We start from the raw sequence: 20588 nt of genomic DNA, 5'->3' as shown, positions 1-20588 counted from the left end.
TGCCGCGGAGGGGCTGGGCCCGTGAGCCATGGCCGCTGAGCCTGCGCGTCCGGGGCCTGTGCTCCGCAAAGGGAGAAGCCACAACAGTGGGAGGCCGGCGTACCACAAAAAAAAAAAAAAAAAAAAAAAAAAAAGAACCCTGGCTATTTCTAAGGCAGTACAAGGAAGGGCAGGAGAAAAAGGAAATTAGAATAGGGCCCTCTGACTTCAAATTCTTGTAGGTAGTTCCCAGCCTCTAGTCTCTGGGATCTGGGTGTGACCTTGAACGAATTACTTCACACCTTTGTAGTCAGTTTTCCCATCTACATGAAGGGGGTAAGGAGAGTATCAGCACGTTGTTGTTGCTGTTAGGAATTAAATGAAATAATGCATGAAAAATTCTTGGTATATTGTTTGGTATATATTAAGTGCTCAATAAGCATTTTGTTGTTATTACTACTAATGTGTGTTGATCAACTGTCTTGTGGCATTATGACTTCATTGAAACTTTTCAAAATCCCAGTAAAATAAATATTCTCCTTAATTCTCAAACATTTCCTGTTACATGGGATGAGAGAAAATTATATTCCAGTTTCTTCTAGCCCCAAGAACATTAAATAACTTAGGATTTCTTGTCATGTTTTCACTGAATATCAGTCATGTAATTTGACAGCTGCATACAAATCATAGCTCAGGCTCTGTGGTATGGTTTTAGATGAGTGTATTATCCAAGTCTTTTGATTTTATGAATTAGTCTCTTAGATTAATTGTTATTATAGTCCCAAGTACATAGGAAAGGTTTCCATTTTTTTGTTCCGCCACAATTAATTTTCAAGTTTATTAGTGGACTGCATTTCAATAGTTTAAGTAAAATAATTAATCTAATGATATAATGTTTGGTAGGTGTTTTGTTTCTTATCAGGATTTTTTTGTAGGTTCTTGGGCCAATGTTTATAGGTAACATGGACTCAGTCCAGATATAGGACCACAAGGTTGGATCCAAGAATTCCAGTTTAAAAAGAAAAGGACTTTGTCTTATGTGGCATCAGATTTTCTCTTCTGTACCCATGCTTCCCTGGGCACTGACTAGAAAAACCAGAGAACTTTCCTTCCTGGGGAATTAGTTGGAATTAGTTGGTGTGGAATCACCAACTCCACATAACCAACTACAGGACACAGCTTGTCTGTGGATCTTTTAAGACCTTGACAAACATTGGTAATTCCTCACTCTGATATTCTTATAATCCCAATAATATTTTTAATAACTTATTAACTCTTCAAAGCCCTTTCACATGCTTTTATCGTGTGATGCTCCCAATAAGCCTGTGAAATAGGTAGAACATCTTGTTATTTCACAGATGAGAAATTGGGGCCTGGAGAGTCTAAAACCACTGGCTGGGCCACTAATGAAGGGCAGAGGTGGAATGAGAATTTAGCATGCCTGTACCCAGGCAGGATGGCGTAACGGAAGGAGATCATGCTTTAGGGGCAGATAGAACTAAGGTCAAATCCTAATTCAACCACTTACTAGCAACATAGCCTCATCTAGTAGTTAAGTCCCAACTAACTCATCTCCAAAACTGGGATCATAATAAATATTACACAGGGTTCTTAGGTGCATTAGATTTATGCACAGTAATGGAGTACGTAGCACAGAGTGGATGTCTCAGAAATGTTTCTTCCCTTCCCACTATTTATCACTCACTCACTCTCTTTCACTTATTCCTTCCTCTGCATGAATATTCATAAATCTGCTATGTGATTGATTCTCAGAGACAGTGGGAGTTGAGAAAACACAACAAGATAGGTTGTGGAATCTGATAAACCTGGGTCTGAATTCTCCTCCTTCACTATTAACTCTGGGCCTTGGACCAGATTAGATTAGATTAGATTAGATTCCTCATCAATGAACAGGGACAATGATCCCAACCTCACAATGGTGACATAAGGACCAAATGAGAGACCTGTATGCAAAGTATCTACTATCTGGCAACCATTAGTGCTCAGTAATGGTAATTTCCTACCCTCCTCCCTTCATCGCTTAAAAATTAACCAAGTCAACATGCATGTATTGATGTTTACTAGGTGCTACGCGTTCACTGCACCAGCAGCCCTAAGTGTTAGAACAATAAGGGTTTGGTCAGCTGTGAACTGTGTCTTCCAGTGTTACTAGTTAAAATTACAAAGCTTATGGTTAATTTAGCTTTCCTGTAGAATAGAAAAGCCCCCAAATTATTCTATCAATGATGCCTTTCAGGCTTAGACATGCTAGGGATGCCCACGGAGAGTGTCACCCCTATGGATGTCATGTTCTTGCGTGTTTCCAAGGGCTCGGCTTTGCCAGGGCTCCAACATGGCACACAGCCTCACCTCCACAGCTCCATGGAAAGAAAGAGTCTTTAACGTAAACTTCAGGGCCCCCTATGTAGCAGCTTTTTGCTCTAGAACAAAAGATGCTGGGCCAAAGAGTCCCTCGGCCACAGCCCCTGGCCCTCTATACCTTACTCTGATGATGCAGTGAAAGAAAGCACAGGAGAGATACACGAAAACTCTAGTTTACTCAACAGGGCAGTCTTTCCACGAGCCACATGTGTCTCTTTTTCCTGCCTGTGCCTTTAATAGATCATCTCCATGGGTCCTGTTCTTGTCACTCTCTATTATGTTTTACAAAATTTAGGAAAAAAACTAAAAAACAAAACAAACAAAAAACAAAACTACCTCACGTGGAACGTAGGAAACAAAAGCCGGTGGGATTAAAATGCCTAAAAAGGAAGAGAGGTTAAAATAATAAGACCCATGGAAAAAAGACACTGTAACTTAAAAGCAAACCATCAGAGTTTAGCAGGATATCTCCAGTAGCTATTTACAGAATTTGATTGTTTCTGTTTATTTAATTTTGGTTTTGCAAAGCCTGAGTTTTTGTGCATTCCTTGACCTTCTTAAGCTCCATTTCCTGTGTGTGTGTGCATGTGTGTGTTGTGTGTGTGTGTTTAAGATTAGATATTGCAGCCTTTTTTTCCCCTCATAGCATCTTTGTGGCACATTAAGACTCTGAGTCCAAAACTCCAGCCGTGTGACTTCCAGCCGCCATCCTCATTTGCAGCGGTGAGCCCCTGAGCCCCTGAGCTTTCACCACAGAAGGAAAGGGTCCTAAAAGAGGCACCACACCCCTGGGGGGAAACCATAAGGGAAGTGAAAGCTTTAATATCAGGCAGGTTTCTAGAAAAAAGGGATTGCAGGACTGCAATGCAGCCTGGGTTTTTCACAAGCCTGGTGTTTGGACTTGTGTCTTTTCACAAACAGCTCACAGGGAAGACAGATCTGACTGTTAGAGCTGCTGACATGTCTAAGAACAGCAGTAAAAAGGAGCCACATAGGTGGGGACCGAATAAGGCAAGACACCATTATTATACCAGGATCTTGTCTGCTTTAGGGACATGGCTGTCTACAAGATGAAATGCTGGCTTTGTCTCCTCTTGTCTTCCCCTGCTCTCCCCATGCCCTCTTCCCCACTCCCAATGCAGTTTTAAAAATAAATAAAGAATAGGTTCTACAGGAATCATCCGAAACAAGTCAGCTCCAGCACAAAGGCCAGAGTAGTTTCTAGTTTGATTTTATTCTACTCCTGAGTTAATATTTTAAGCATATGCTCAGCAGCCCAGGGCATTTTCCTCTCCATATAGACTGCTGGATCCCTTTTCTCAAAGCATCTCTAAATATTTAAAGATGAACAGCTCTTAAAAATTCGGAGAACGAGGCATTGGCATGCAGTTAGTATCTTAAAGAGGAATATAATCTGAAACCTACTGCTCAAATGAATGAGTGGTCTATGTGGTATGCGGGGACAAAACAAAAGCTACTTAACTCATTAAAATTGACCTCAGAAGCTAAGAACATGTTCTCTGTCCTTCACTCTCTCAGACAGTCAAGGTCTCCTACCTTTCCATGGTGAATTTTCTCTAGGGAACTGTCTCTCTTATCTTCACATTTCTTCTCTATCCCTGTTTCTTTTTCGGTTTTCTGCCTCTGTTCTTTATTTCTCCTAATATACCCCAATCTCTCCACCTTTTTCTTTTTCTTTTTCTTTCTGAGGTTCTTTCATCTCTTCCTCACATACTCCTCCTTTAACAGAGCTTAAAATGAAATCAAACTATGCTTTAATATATATCCTCTATTCTTAATGTTTAATTCAAGTGAGTTGAAAAGTCTTTACTTTTCTCTGTGCTAATTATGCATTAATTACCTATGTGTTAGATTGTGAGAGAGACAGGATTCAGACAGGCTATGTTGATGAAACAGGTTTAATATAAGCACGGCAATAATGGGAGAAAGATATGCATCAGAAGGGTCTGGAGATCTCAGGCTCATGTTTCTTTGTCCTTCCACTACTGGGTCCCACAGAACAAGCTTTGTATCCAGTTCTCAAATCAACACCAGCATGTGTGCAAACACCTCTCTCCCAGGAAGCCTAATCTCTGTTCATGGTGGGCTCTCAAGAGTGAGCTGGTCACATAGGCATATTCCAGCCACCCAACCAGCCTCAACCATCAAAACCTTCAGTTCCACCAAAACCAATTGCTAGGCATAAATCCCATTATTTTCACTCATCAGTGCTGACAGGCTGGTACATTCCACCCCCAAATAACCCACAGACCCATGGTGGCAAGCCGACATTTCTCTTTAGTTAGTATATTTTAAAGTTTTGGTGAATACAGCTCTAAGGAACCTTATAGACAAGCATTTGGCCAATTCAGACCTGCTGAGATTAACCCACACTATGCTCTCTTTCTCTTAAAAACAAAATCCCTCTAAGCCACTTTGCTATATATTAGAGCTGGAACTAAAATGGCCTTCTTTGCTATGGGTCTAAAGTCAGTGTTCTCAGAATAGAATCCCCCAAGCCCCGTTTAAACAAAATGGAAGGGATGAGCTGCTGTGGGCTGGTCTGTCTCCCTCTGGCAGGCCTTCTTCTCAGCCCTCACCTTCCGCCTCATCTCCAGGATGGCCCTTTCCATCTCGTCCAGGGCTCGCTCTCTCTTTTCCACTGCCCTCTCCCTCCTAAGTACCTCCTTTTCTCTTTGGCTGGCCTGCTCCAGGATCCTAGCCCAGTCGCCCTCAATGCCTGTGGGGAGCTACGGCCCTTGAAGCCTGGGGTCCTGGCGCTGCCCGGCCTGACCATGGCCACTCTTCTCCAGCTCCTCTTTGTGCATGCTTTTCAGATGCTTCCACAGGGCTGTGGTGCCCACGTTAACCCCAGCGCCACGGCCCACCTGCCCGCCATACAGGCGGCAGGTGGCGGCATATGGGTTGGGGTGGTGTCCAGCACGGGCAGGGGCCAGTTGGAAATACTCCCAGGCCTCAGAAAGCCAAGCCGCCTTGTTGTGGGGCATCGGGGTGGGCGTGGCACCCGCAAAAGGGCCAACCGGTTCTCCCGTCTCACTGATCTCCTCCTCCTCCTTCACTTCTAAGTACCCTTTTGCTTTTATCCTGGTTTCCTCCTCTTCCTCCTCTTCCCGCCTCATCCTGTCTCTTCTTTATAGCTTTCCTTTCCAAAAGTCTCTAAGGCTAAAAGTGTACTTGGGAAGGGACTGTGGTGACTCTTGGGGATTTGCAATAATGGTCAAAGGCCGGCCACACCTGGGTGGTGTGATGTTTCCTTCTTTCTGCTTCACTGGAGAGTAAGGGTGAGTCAGAGCCAAGCAAAATGGCCTCGGAGGCCCTCCTGTACATTCCCTCCATGACCTGGATACATACTGATCCCTCCTTGGCTGGCCCAGAAGACAAAACAAATTAGCACAACAAATACAAAGCTCGTTAGTGAGCTCAGTGTTCTCTACATCAACCAGCAACACAGGTGTTTTTGAATATTGAAAATTTTAGGTTTTTCTCTTGATTCTCCTCCTGGCTGCTTCCGCTGTTTCTGTGCTCCTGGAGATCGATCCAATGTGTTCTGGAAGCAGGAGGAGCAGCCTCAGGGTTCAGGCTGTTCAGGAGCCCCAGGGCTGGGGCCTCACTGGGTCTCCCTCAGTGTGGGTAGAAGCGAGCATAGACAGATGTTGATGTCGGAGACTCGCGTTAACTCAGAACGGATGCAACAGGCTGTCCGGAGGCTACAAAGTCTGCCAGGGTCTGGGAAATAAAGTTCTCAATGTGAGGTTAGCTTGTCCCTAGGGAGGTCCCTCTGGGGCTGGGATTCTAGGAACTCCACACAGCAGGCTTAGCTGTTTTCAGCGGGAGGAGCTGGCATGCCCGAAGGAGAGAGATGTGGAGAGAATCTCCACAGACCTGGTTGTGCCTGGGTGTCCTCGGCAAGCAGCTCACCATGCTTCCCCCTTCCCAGGCACCATCGCCTGCAAAGCCAACAGCTGATGAGAACTTCCTGACAGCAACTTAATCCAGATGTTTGGCTTATTTTAAGATGTACCTCATTTTTTTTTTTTTTGCAGTACGCGGGCCTCTCACTGCTGTGGCCTCTGCCGTTGCGGAGCACAGGCTTGGGATGTGCAGGCTCAGCGGCCATGGCTCACGGGCCCAGCCGCTCCACGGCCTGTGGGATCTTCCCGGACCAGGGCACGAACCTGTGTCCCCTGCATCGGTAGGCGGACTCTCAACCACTGCGCCACCAGGGAAGCCCAAAACAGGCACATTTTAAAGAAGGTGTCCATGGGAGAAAAAAATTTTGAGTTACAGAAGAAAATATAGATATGGTAGAGTAGAAAACATGTAGAGACTGAAAGTCAAATTTCAAGTGAAAAACAAATGTGTGGGGCATGGAGAGACCCCAAATAGAAATGAAGAGTTGGTAAACAAATAGGGAAACTTTTTTTTTTTTCTTTTTTTAGGTTTTCTCTTTCTAGACTAAAGAGCTATTTTCAAACTGATTCTGTGAAAAGTCCTTTGGAAAAGGTTCTGTCCAAACTTAAGGAAACTGAATATGGGATAATTTACAAATGGTCACCATTTCAGTATTTCATCTGTGGAAATAAGGGAATGATCAGTCTTACAGCCAGATTTGGATTCATTTTTCCTGACTCATCAGTTTTATCCTGCTACAACCTCTCCTTCCAGGACAACATCCCTACCTCACTCCCAAGCCCATGAACCATTCGAACCATTCCATCCGCCGACCTTTGTGAATTCCCCACTACTTTTCACCTGTAGGATCCAGGCCCAACTCTTGCCTGTCCACGAAGTATAACTGTGCCCTCTAAGTTATACCCAGATTTCATCCTTCTCTGTACTCCCACAGAACTCTCCAAATACTTTTTGGCACTTACTGCAGAATCCTTTGTGCTACTGCTTACTTATTCCATATGTACTTAGAATAATGTGCTGGAGAAACCAATAATTTACTTGTTTCATGAATGCAACAGACACACTGAGTGAGTGAATGATTTTGACTTCTCAACAGAGTAAGGGGTGTGTGTGTGTGTGTGTGTGTGTGTGTGTGTGTGTGTGTGTGCGCGCGCATGCTTATATGTATATGTACTTAATTCATGAATGCAACAGACACACTGAGTGAGTGAATGATTTTGACTTCTCAGCAGAGTAAGGGGTGTGTGTGTGTGTGTGTGTGTGTGTGCGCGCGCATGCTTATATGTATGTGTACTTAAGCTCTTGTTCATATTTACTTCATTTATTTTTCAAAATTTAGCATGTTTTTCTTCTTAATTGTTTGGAAATACAGCTCTGCTTTCTCAGCAAAACCATATGTGCTTGACATTTCATAATATGTTTGACTTCAACTTGAACTAGTTTAGTCTGAAGCTTTTCAATTTTGGAGACTAAAGGAGTTTTGGGACAAGAAACATATCCCTAAACAAAATCTTGGAACACTGTCTGGAGCTGGTATAGAATATATGAAATCTGAATCATTCCATGAAATCTGAATTCAGAGAATCTACAAGAGTTAAATCTTTTTGATATTTTTACTAAGTTGACAAGAAATTTCTTCAGTGAACCAGTTGCCTTTATGAAATAATGGAACCCCTACTTGTTCCTGATATGACCATATCCTCATCTTTTGGTGGGTTGAATGAGCATGGAGAAAATGAATCATGAGAGAGGTTAAAGGTATGGGCATTAATACAAACCTTTACAACTTTTAAAAAAACATTTTTTTCCTATAACTCTTACATGGACGACCTGGAGATAAATATCAATCTTTGGCACTTTATTGGATTAAATAAACTGAATTTTCTTTCCTTTACTTATTAAGAATATATTTCAGGGGACCTGGTTTTACTTTTCGGACAGAAAGAGACATAATTTCACGGAGCTGCATTCCTGTCACGTGCCTGCATCCCATTGGAAGTGCTGAATGGGTAGGAAACTGGGGCTGCAGTGTTTGCTACTGCCATTTTGGATACAACAGATGACCTTCTCTGAAAGTCTCATGATTTCCTTAGGGTTTTTGCCATGATGTGATGTTCTGAGGGATGTTCAACTGCTCCTCAGTGGGATCTCACCAGAAAGATGGGACTTAGTATCCTTAGGTTTGGTTTCTCGGTTCTGCTCAAGACCAGACTCTTTGGGCATCACTATCCTGTGGGGAAATTGGCACACCAAGCATTAAATATAGTTAACTGTTCTTTACTAGTTAACTAGCATATTCATCAACATTCATGTTCATCAGTGAAAAATATTTGAGAACTAAGAGCTAGGGATGGTCATTTGTAAAACACACATATCTCTGGATGAGAAAACAAGTAACTAAAAATGGGATTATAATTTTGCAGCATCTCAGATAAAATAATGAAGATCCGATAAGTCTTATTGGCTATTTTCACCAGGCTCTTGAAAAAACCACCATCTTACAAAGAACAAACACAGTGTTGAAAATAAAACATAACTAAACCTCCTCTAAGCTCCCAGGTTTTGTAACATAAGCTACCTCTTCTTCTACTTCTTTCTTATTTCAGTACAACGTGTTTTACCAGGAAATGTCTTGGACTGGGATTAAGTTAACTCTTCCAATTGTGCCATCAACTACATTCTACTCCTTTTAACCATTCTGTGATTCTGTGCCTTGATTTCCCCGTCTGTCAAATGGCAATAATAAGGTGGGTCCTATCTAGCCTATAGGATGGATTAGATGATAAAATAAAAAATTAATTAGGAAAACTCTTTACAAGTCAAAAGTGAGATGTTTATATTAAATGGTTCCTGTAATTGTTGCTACAAATAGTACTGTACATTATTTGGGGAACGAAAGCAACAAAAGTCTGGCTCTCTTTTAGTTTTCAGTCTAACAGAATATTCTTCTCTGGCTGCTGCCTGTTATAGCTGCTTCTTTCTATTCTTTGGTTTCCATTTATACAGTTTTATTCTGCCTATGTAGGGATGTAATTTTCCTTTTCCAGAACCCAGAATCCAGACTTGCAACGTTAGTATAGTCCTAGATTCTTCTTAAATTGACCTTAAATTCTAACCATTAATTTATAACATCTCTATAGGAGATTGCCTGTTTATAGTTCACTCTTTAAACCTCTTAAAGGTAAACACTGCCTTGTGAAAAGTGGAGAAAATAATTTTGTGCCAGTTTGCCTTGTTTGAGGCTTGGTGGAGATGTAAGGGGTACCAATTCAGTTTCTTCTGAATTGGCAAATAATTCTTTCTGTATTCTGTCTTTAACCCCCTCCAGAGAATTTTTACCTGCTCACTGAGGAATGTATTTCCCACAGCAAATCTTACATGGTTTATAGAGAGAAGCTTCCCTCAAGGTGAAAGAGAAGGTAAGGAAATCAGTCAATGGAAGTGGGTTTGGCAAAGAAAGAAAGCAAAGAACAACAGAAGTTACCACTGCCCAAGTTGATCTTGGCATTTAAGAGCAATTCTCATTCCAAGAAAAACATCATCTTGCCTACCAAAAGCCATTTTCTGATACCTCATCTAGCTCCTCCAAGGGGTTGGGAGGTAACATTTCCCAGAATATAAGAAATATATTTGACTTGGTCAATTCGTATATAAACACTAACGTTGTATTTAACTGTCACTAACGTTGTATTTAACTGTCAGTAAATGCAAATCTTTTATATGGGTGCAAACAAGTTTAATTCAACATACATGAATTAATCATTTCAGTTAGTTCAGTGAACTTAGCATCACTACTTTAAACCAATAATTTCGACTTTTTCTTGCAAGGATCTGGGTGGGTTGGGGGTGAGGAGGTTTGGAGGAAGTGTACATAAAGGACTTGGCTCCATGACAAGGAACATGTTTACCAAGAGGATTAAAAGTTCCTGGAGCAGGACACACGTCAAAACAAGCTCAGGTGAGAACATACAAAGCCATATTCTCTTAGGTGGTAAACATGACAGCCTCTGCCAGAACAATCCCAGCTGTCTCCTGCCTGGGACAGCAGCCCTTCTCCTTTCTCCTGAGTCATTTTTCCTCAGAGCTCAGTATATTTTCAACAGTCACTGAGTCACATAGCTCTTGCTGCATTATGATCTTTAATTGATAAAATTTTAAGTTTACGTTGATGAGTGACTGTATTGATCCACTTGATTCATTTTGAGGCTATTACTGGTTTTGTTATTAGATCACTTTCAAAACACTTCACCCACAATAATGACAGGATGCAATCCTGCAAGTATCTTTTAAGGGTCATTATAGGTATGTTCTGTTAAATGAGCTGTGATTTGATGTGCCCATTACCCTTCCAACCTTGAGGCCAGGAGGTATGGCCAGAATTTTACCAGCACGCAACTGCATTTAGTTATTATTTTGGCAAGTGATAACTTCAGAACTGGCATTTAGAACCCCCATTGTCAAGAAGCTGTGAGAGAAAGTTCTGGCCTACAGGGATGGAGTGTTTTACATTTCATTTCTTGCTACCATGTATGCAATTTGGAGGTGGTACTAACAGTGGCAGTTAATATTTCTAAAGAAGACTTGCAGGATCCAAAATGACAGTGTTGTAAGTCTACAGCTTAATTCAGGAAAATGATATAATCTAGCAACAATATTCTTAAAGTAAGGATATGCTTCCCATGTACACATTTACAGCACTCAAAGTGGGGAGCCCAAAATGGAGTCTCAGCTGAGGTGGTTTTATATTTTCCTGGTCACTTAGGCATATTCCTGCTACTCACACTCGACAGAAGAGTCCTCCCAGGTTCTCGCCTAGGCCAGGGGCAAATCATCAATCTCACTGTTATCAATAAGCAATGCTGATGAGCTGGGAAAACTTGTCCCTAGACCCACTAGACCCATGGTTACAAATAAAGCAGCACTTTTAATCAATATATTTCATACCTTGACCATGGATCGATGCCATGCAGGAGCTTGAACAAAAGAGTTCAGGTTTATTCCAGGCCTGCCGGACAAACGCTCACTGCAAAGAAGCTGTGGTTTGACCACTTTAGATTCTATATCACCATAAACCACACTTCCTCTAGCCATACCTTGGCATCATTGTATGGCTCATATGGAAAGCGTTGGCGACTAACCTTATTCTTATCTGCCTTGTAGAAATACACATACTAATGAAAAGAGAAAAGACAAAGGAGGATTTGGGGAACTGAAGTCTGTTTTGACAAGTGTGTAGGATAATAAACCAGCCCAATCAAACAACCTGACCATCTGGTGTACGGCTCTGTCTCCAGTCCCTGGAAACAAAGTGTGGAATAGCTCATCCGAAAAGATGACGTTTTCCTTGGGTGAGTTGTCTATTTAATGAGATCAACAAGGGGTGGCCAAGACTGCCGTAAGTTCAGAACATTTCTAACTGAAACAAATAGAACACTGATTATTTCCATGATATTTTAATCTCTGAAAACTCTCTCTACACAACTCAAAATTATTAGATTTCAAAGTAATGGACATTTTTGGACTAAAGGAACTCTACAGAAAAGAATTTCTTCAAATAAAAAATAGCTGATTCCTGTTTCTAAGAATTTCTGGTGAATACAGCAATTTTTAAATTCAAATTCCATTAATAATAACTCTAAACTAGCATTTTTGTTAATCTACAATATAATGAAAATTAACACTAATATACTGATGATCAAGAGAGTTTTTAAAACCCTAAAATTACTTCAGAGTCTATAAAAACATTCATTTATGTGTAGGATATATAATTCTAATACTTAGGAATGGATAAACCATGTATGAGATATAATGATTTTATTTTCTTTTTATTGAAATATAGTTGATTTATAGTGTTATGCCAACCTCTGCTGTTATAACAATTTTAGTATCCCTAGATTTGAAGCACGAAATCTGACACGGAGGATTTTTATGACTTGAAAATTGATATGTGGGATCATTCTACTTATTACAACATTAGATTAACCAGAATATTCATTACTCTGAACCAGATCAAACAATAAAGATTTACTACATACAAGATGTGAACAAATATCTCAACAAATACAGTGACAACAGATTGTCTATAGAAAATAGAAGTGCATAATGACAACTGTCAAATATGCATATGTAGCAGTAAAGTAATACCTATAAAACTTAAACAGATTTGCACGTAATTATTATGACTCTGCAGAACCATTAACATCTTTTACCACCTTCCTAAAACTTAAACAGATTTGCAAGTCATTATTATGACTCTGCAGAACCATTAACATCTTTTACCACCTTCCTATTTTCAGAGATATTGTAGTCTATAACATACTTATAAAAACCAGAATAATTTATGAGGGAAAGAGTTTCCCTTTGTTTCAAGGCTACAGTCTGCATATTGGGCCCTTCCCAGCCCTGTTACCAATGCTGTTAGTTGGTTCCTGCGAGCTTTGGATGGGGTATGTTGCTGTGTAAACCCATCCCTGTTATGCAGAAACAGGTGCCATTCAGACATGAGGAGAGTAGCATCATCCCTGCAAGCCTGCAACCGCGCCCGTTCACATCATTCTGTGAATTTTGAGTTCATCATTCAGAAATGGTCATGAAACATCCATACTCAACTTGGCCTAATTCCCTCAGAAATAAGTGCACCTCCTTTCCAGAAGACTGTACAAGGTTAGGGCTGTAGTCTTAGAACAGTGTAAAGGTAACTGGTTCTCACATAGATTTACCAGTAGCTTTGGCAGAATCTAAGGACATGAGCTAAAAAACAGTTAACCTCAAATTCCTAAGGAGAATCCTATTCCTATCATAGACAGAGCCACGTTTGAAAAAACAATATTTTATGATGTTAAGACTGGTTCTTGTTTTTATGTTATTGTTTAAAGACTTTATTTTTTAGAGCAGTTTTAGATTCACAGCAAAATTAAGAGGAAGGTACAGAGATTTCTCATATACCCTCTCCCACACATGCATCCTCTCCCTCATTATCAACATCACTCACCAGAATGGTGCATTTGTCACCCTGATAAAGCTACATTGACACATAGCAATCACCCAAAGTCCTTAGTTTACTTTAGGGTTTTCTCTTGGTGTGGTACATTCTACAGATTTAGGCAAATGATGTACTCATCATTATAGTTAGGTTAGGTCATACAGCCCTAAAATTTCACTGTCCTAAAATTGACTTCTTTCACTTAGTAATATGCATTTAAGGTTCCTCCATGTCTTTTCATGGCTTGATAGATTTATTTTTTTAGCACTGAATAATATTCCACTGAATGCGTATACCACAGTTTATGTATCCATTCACCTACAGAAGGACATCTTGTTTGCTTCCAAGTTTCGACAACTAAAAATAAAGCTTCTATAAACATTCATATGCAGGTTTTTGTGGGGCATGCATTTTCAACTCCTTTGAGTAAATATGAAGGAGCACAATTGCTAGATTGTATGGTAAGAGTATGTTTAGATTTATAAGAAACCAACAAACTGTTTTCCAAAGTGGCTGTACCATTTTGAATTCCCACCAGCAATGAATGAGAGTTCCTATTCCTCCACATCCTTGCCAGCATTTTGTACTGTCAGTATTCTGGATTTCAGCCATTCTAATAGGTGTAGCAGTATTTCACTGTTGTTTCAATTTGTGTTCTCTGATGACATATGATGTGGAGCATGTTTTTATATGCTTATTTGCCAGCTGTATATTTTCTTTGGTGAGATATCTGTCTCTGGCCCATTTTTATTTTTTAAAAACTTTTTTAAAAATTTATTTATTTTTGGCCGCGTTGGGTCTTCGTTGCTGTGTGCAGGCTTTCTCTAAGTTGCGGCGTGTGGGGGCTACTCTTCGTTGCAGAGTGCAAACATTTTCTTCCAGGCTTTCCTTCTCATTCTCTTGAACTGTAAGATCAGAAAGTAGTGAATATTTTTTAAGGTAAGAAGGAAAAGCACTGATTCTGATACTCAAAGCACACCATAATTTCAATTTTACAGGACAGCCCTGATCTAGTATAATTTTAGGCAATTTTAAATTGTCAAATGAGTCTTTATCCTTTACCATCAAATATTAAAGGCAGTAAATCTTAAACAGTTCAGTTTCCCAAAATTATAGCTTATATTCTGCTCATATTCTGACCTTTATCTTTTGAATGATTTAGAAGATAAATTTGAAGCTCTGCAAAGCAATATCACTGCCATGTCCTATTTTCCTATTTGTTGTAAGTTCTTAAACATTTACTTCCAAACATGCTTTCTGCCTGCAGTAGTACTGCTGGATGCCTTATAAACTCTGGAGTAAAGTTCTGATGACTTGTGCAAGAGTCATTGCCTTGTGGGACAGATATTGACATGAAAATGCAGGAGAAAAATCTGTCTCTTAGTGCTAAAGTAGAGAAATTCTAAGACTATTACAGAACAAAAGGGAGATTTAGGGAGAGAAGGGGAGGAGTTTTTGCTCTCTTTTGTTCCCAGAAAAGAGTAACAATGTTGGAAGGCTGCAAGGTAACAGCCCTCTGAGGTGCTTCTTTCCCTACCTACCCCCCTGTCTCTCGGGACATTCAAGTGCTCAGTGATTCTTATTCTAGAAAACTCAGAAAGGGGAAGGGGTCAAGGCGAAGGTGGCTCGTCAGGCAGCTATTTGAGTACCAGGGCCTGAAGAATTGTCATGATTCAATAGTAACTTTAAAAAAAGCTCTTTCTAAAAATATTCTATCATGCCGACCTAGTCTGTCAGAATGTCTAATATTGTTAGCTTGGAGGAGTCAATGTTTTGGCATATACAAAGAGTTGTTTTGGTTTTTTTGGGGTAGAGGGAATAGTTTGTTTTTTTTCAGTTCAAGAGTTGAGTGCAGGGGCTTCCTGGTGGCACAGTGGTTAAGAATCCACCTGCCAATGCAGGGGACATGGGTTTGAGCCCTGGTCCGGGAAGATCCCACATGCCGCGGAGCAACTAAGCCCATGCACCACAACTACTGAGCCTGCGCTCTGGAGCCCACGCACCTAGAGCCTGTGCTCTGCAACAAGAGAAGCCACCGCAATGAGAAGCCTGCGCACCACAAAGAAGAGTAGCCCCCGCTCGCTGCAACTAGAGAAAACCCGTGCGCAGCAACGAAGACCCAACTCAGCCAAAACTAAAATAAATAAAAGAAATTTATAAAAAGTAAAAAAAGAGTTGAGTGCAGATACCTCCTGGGGTGGGTAATATTCTGCCTGTCTTATTGATTAAATAGATTTCCAACTGTAACTGTCAAGATCAAGACCTTTGGGATACAAAGAGAGTTAAGGGTTGATGAGTGGTTCAGTGTGTGTGAGAGTGTGTATGTGTGTTTTTGGATGTGGAGAGAGGATTAAAAAAGGATAGTTTGATAGTGGGATGAGAGGACCACTGAATATTAAGGTGTCGTATGCCAGAAAAATACTTCTGGTTTTATGATTTCCCTCATACCCATGACTGATCCCGGGAATACTGAGAGTATCAATAAAGGACTTTACTATACATACAGATCACCTAAAGTTCTTGTTAAAAAGCAGATTCTGATTCAGTAAGTTGAGGGGTTGGGAGGGGCAGGGCCTGAGATCCTGCATTTCTAACAAGATCCTAAGAGATGCTATGGACCACATTTTGAGAAGCAAGGACCTAGCAAACCGTGGGGTTCAGTTCATTTCTGGGTGGACCAGCTAATGGCTAATTCAAGCTCTGAGGAAGCTCTAGAATTGACCCAGCTGCCCTTGTGGGACAGACACGTGGCCACTGCTACCCATGAAAGTGGTCCTGAGAGCCTTGCCAGGCCTGTGCAGAATGGACACACTTGTGAACGGATGGAGTACTCAGTAGCCCAGCCCCTTACAACATTATGGTAAATGTAATGGTCTGAAAACTGGCTGACGTGTTTCTGCTAAATTCTGCATTTGAGTTTTGGGAAATAATTTTTCCCTGTTAGGTTTTAGTCACTCCTTTTTTATACCCCCTTAGTTTTGTTTTGACCAAGACAGAGTTTCTAAAACTAGTTTATAGGCCAGTCTGAAACGAAAAGGACTCTTTATGGCCTCAGTGAAGCTGTGCATCACTTTTGTCACAGAGCAAAGGATTCATCTCAAAATGCAAATCTTGCATAATAACATCCTAATGCACTCTGAGGTTGTACGTACCAAAAACCCCTCAGTTTACAAAGATATTTGGTGATGAAACGTGGCAAAATAATATCTTAAAATAGAAATATTCAACAAATGAAAATGAAATGCTTCTTTCCCGTTTTGGAAATCTAGGATTGAACATAACCTATCAACAACTTCTGTTCTAGGAGTTGGCAAACATTTTCTGTTCTGAATCTGCCAGATAGTGAGTATTTTATGCTTTGTGGACCATATGGTCTCTACCACAATTATTCAGCTCTGCCACTGTAGTACAAAAGCAGCCGCAGACAATACATAAACAAATGGGCATGGCTGTGTTTCAATAAAACTTTACTTACAAACATAGGCAGTGAGTGGGATTTCACCTAGCCATAGTCTGCCAACCTCTATTCTAATCAATCTGCAGAGAAAAACACCTAGGCATTATTTTTTCAGGCCCATTCCATCTCATTAAGGTTACTACTTTGGAAGATGATGCTTATGATGCACCAGCAGTCACATATGTACTTAAAGTTGATCTTTGTTCTTTGAATGTTAAGAAGAAATCTGTATACATTCAATTCATCCACTTGCATTTGCCAGGAACCGGAAATACAGTGAGAAACAAAACAATTACTTCTCTTGAGAGGTATAGTGATGAAGTAATGAGGCCTTTGCTAGGGCAAACATTAAGAGCTATGAGTGCATCACAAAGATCCCTAGGATTCTTCAAGTCTGAGAGGTACATAGTAGGAAGTTTGGGATAGGAAAGTATTAGGAAACAGTAAGCACGAAGATCAAGAAGTCATGGAGAACATTGTGTTTGGTAAATTGGATTGAAATAGTACCTTTTGGATTGAGGGTGTGTTATTTTTCAAATGTATTTATTTTTGGCTGCATTGGGTCTTTGCTGCTGTGTGCGGGCTTTCTATAGTTGCAGTGAGCAGGGGGGCTACTCTTCATTGTGGTGCACAGACTTCTCATTGCAGTGGCTTCTCTTGCTGCAGAGCACGGGCTCTAGGCATGCGGGCTTCAGTAGTTGTGGCATGCAGGCTCAGTAGTTGTGGCTCGTGGGCTCTAGAGCGCAGGCTCAGTAGTTGTGGCACATGGGCTTAGTTGCTCCACGACATGTGGGATCTTCCCGGCCCAGGGCTCGAACCCATGTCCCCTGCATTGGCAGGCAGATTCATAACCATTACGCCACCAGGAAAGTCCTGAGGGTGTGATTTTAAGAGATGTAAAAGATAATAGTCAGCATCAGGAAATGAAGATAGGAGTGTAATGCGGGATTAAATCGTGATCAGATTTGTGTGTCATGCTGAAGAGTTCAAACTTGTCCCAGATGGCATAAGGGGAAGAGAATAGTCTTTCTGCTGACCTATTCACATACTCTCCATATAACTACCCCCCAACCTCCTCAGAGATTAATAGCAAGGGATCATTTATGATAGCAAGTCACAGCCAGCTGTGAGTACTACCTAGCCAACAGCAATAAAAAACTACTAATGAGAATAAAACATAGATGCATTTAGATCACAAAAACAAATTCCTTCCAATGTGCTATGTGCTATCAAGTGACATAACTTAAATTGTATATACTTATTCCTTAAAGTAAATTAAAGAATAGAAACAATAGTATAATTTCTAATTAAATGTCCAAATAATTGATACAGCTCATCAGATGTGTTATACTGTACCCAATGCCATGATATCTAGAAAAATCACAAAATCCCCTAGCCTGGAAATCATTTAATTATATTTAATCCACATATTCCTAAAGTCAATAGGTCCTTCTTACATTTGTAAATTGTTTTAAAATGCTAATAGGATTATTTTACAGTACAATAACGGAGACTTTAAGGAAATGACGTGAATGTATAATGTGATAAGTAAAACAACGTATTCCAGCCTCTCTTTCATCCCAGACACCCCCCACACACAGAGAGAGAAAAGCTGTAGCCAAATAAAAGTTTTATGAAAAAAATAGAAATTTTAAAAGAGTACAATAATACAATCAGTCTTAGGTTTATTGATGTTGTGTCCCATTGGAGAGTTGTATCATTGTTTCTACTCTTAGTAATAACAAAAAATTTGTGAGTTTATGGATATATAAACTGTATGGTTACTTTTCAAATACCTCAAAACATTAGCTGCAGTAATTGTTTTACCAGGTCTTGGTTAAATGTCTCTTTCTCCAGGAAGCTTTTCCTGTGCTCTCAATGCTGGTTGGTGCCCCTCCTTTGCATTCTCGTGGCACCCTGCACTTCTGCTGTCACAGCACTAAACACAGTGCCTGGCTACCTATCTATTTTCTAGGCTGTATGCTCTTTAAAGAAAACTCCATGTCTTTGTCATCCACCATTAAATTCCACTGCCTTGCCCATAACAAGGCAATAATGATGGTTTTTAATCAATAATAATTTGTTAGATGAATAAGTAAAGGTTTGGGGGGGGGAACTAAGTTAACACTTTATCTTCCTATTACAATATTTTGTTCATTACCCATGTCTATTTAATCCATCCAGGCTCAGCGAACCCTCCAACAGATTCTCTGCTTGATGCTACAGAATCTACCCATGGCACCCAGCCTTCTCCAGCCAACAGCATATCTCCTACAAGTAAGGATGTTTTCATACTGTTTTACTTCCCATGAGCTATTAATCCTTTAACTAAGTAGGTTGATAAAGAAAAAATTTTCAGAAAATTTGTATGATTCATGCCCTGTTCTTGTCTATGGCGTTTCAGGTAAATATGTTAAGTACTATTCTCATGGATTAAATGAATTAGCACAGTTTCCAAAGTCCTTCACTTGAAGACCTGGCAAAATCAGGGTCAATAAATCTTCAATGAGAAAGTTAAGTTCTGTATTTATTATTAAATAAGTTAATAAATTGACAGTCCTCCTACACAACTATGTTCTCAGTAGGGTGTTTAAGAAATTGGTTGTAAATGGAGATCCTGTGGACCAGAGGTGGGTAGATAGTTTTAAATTTAAATTTGTTCTGGTTCATATTAATTTTGACAAAGTTGACTGGTGTAGACTTGAATTCAGCCTCCTAGTGGCATTGTTAATAATGGAGTTCAGGCTGGGTCAGTGTTACTGTGGCAAAGGGATAGCAGTGACTTTCAGAAGTTGGCATTGATGCAAACAAATCATAAATTTCCATATCTATGGCCTTTTTGTTTAACAAAGAACCAAGGTGACTTTCTCTAACACAGAAAAGGATGTTCTACATAGAGTAGAAGTATGCTTTTTATTTCTTATTTAATTAAACTATCAATTTTAGCTCAAAATGAGAACTGAAAATGGAATAAGACAAAGCAGTTAGTAGGAATGAACAATTCCTTTAGCCTGTAGCCTTTAGCATATAGCCTGAAGTCACCGTCACAGGTTGATATTTCTCAGAAAATGAAGCATGTGGCAGGATGAGAAATGCCTGCAAAATCACCCAACAGAAGTTTTACATCCATCTGATTGTTTCCTAGTTCTTAAGGCTTTGTCATTTTCTTTTTTTTAGGCTTCTTTTTCTTCCACTTTTAACTCATCATTCAGCAATAAACCATAGTAAATTATGATATTCTTCATTCAACAAATATTAGCATATTCAACATTAATACCTTAAGTCTCTTTAGTATGTATTAGCTATGTATTAGCTATCCATTGCTGCATAACAAATTACCCAAACAAAAGTTAACTACTTATAACACATATATTGTCTCACGTGGTTTCACATGAGACAGGAGCAGCTTATATGAGTGGTTGGCTCAGGTTCTTTCATGAGGTTGTAGTCAAGCTGTTGGTTGGAGCTCCTGTCATCTGAAGGCTTGACTGGAGCTGAGGGCTCTGCTTCCAAGATTGAACACGTTGGCAGGAAGTCTCAGCTCCTCACCACATGGGCCTCTCTATAAGGCTGCTCACAATATGGCAGCTGTCTTCCCCCAGACCAAGTAATTCAAGGAATAGAGTCACCAAGACAAAACCACCCTGCCTTTTTATGACCCAGTCTGCAAAATTGCATACCATTACTTTTGCTATATTCTGTCTGTTAAAAGCAAGTCACTAAGTCCAGCTTATACTCAAGAGGCAGAGAATTGGGCTCCACTTCTTGAAGGAAAAAGTGTCAAAGAATTTGTGGACAGGGCTTCCCTGGTGGCGCAGTGGTTGCGCGTCCGCCTGCCGATGCAGGGGAACCGGG

General features: G+C 40.3%; 2 protein-coding genes across 2 annotated transcripts in view; one reads left to right on the top strand and one right to left on the bottom strand.

Moving 5' to 3' along the window:
- The window catches only part of CD96 (CD96 molecule), an 84797-nt gene that overhangs the window by 28507 nt on the left and 35702 nt on the right, over positions 1-20588 (top strand). Inside the window, 3 exon segments of the mRNA XM_024120004.1 lie at positions 9623-9735; positions 11455-11642; positions 18918-19010. Of these exon segments, the coding sequence (XP_023975772.1) occupies positions 9623-9735; positions 11455-11642; positions 18918-19010 (394 nt within the window).
- ZBED2 (zinc finger BED-type containing 2) lies at positions 4887-5501 on the bottom strand. Its single transcript, XM_007131104.2, is given in 1 exon segment — positions 4887-5501. A coding segment is annotated over 1 exon segment (615 nt).

Source organism: Physeter macrocephalus, chromosome 1 (assembly GCF_002837175.3).
Source record: "Physeter macrocephalus isolate SW-GA chromosome 1, ASM283717v5, whole genome shotgun sequence".
Lineage (NCBI taxonomy): Eukaryota > Metazoa > Chordata > Mammalia > Artiodactyla > Physeteridae > Physeter > Physeter macrocephalus.
This window is presented reverse-complemented; position numbering and strand designations above follow the sequence as displayed.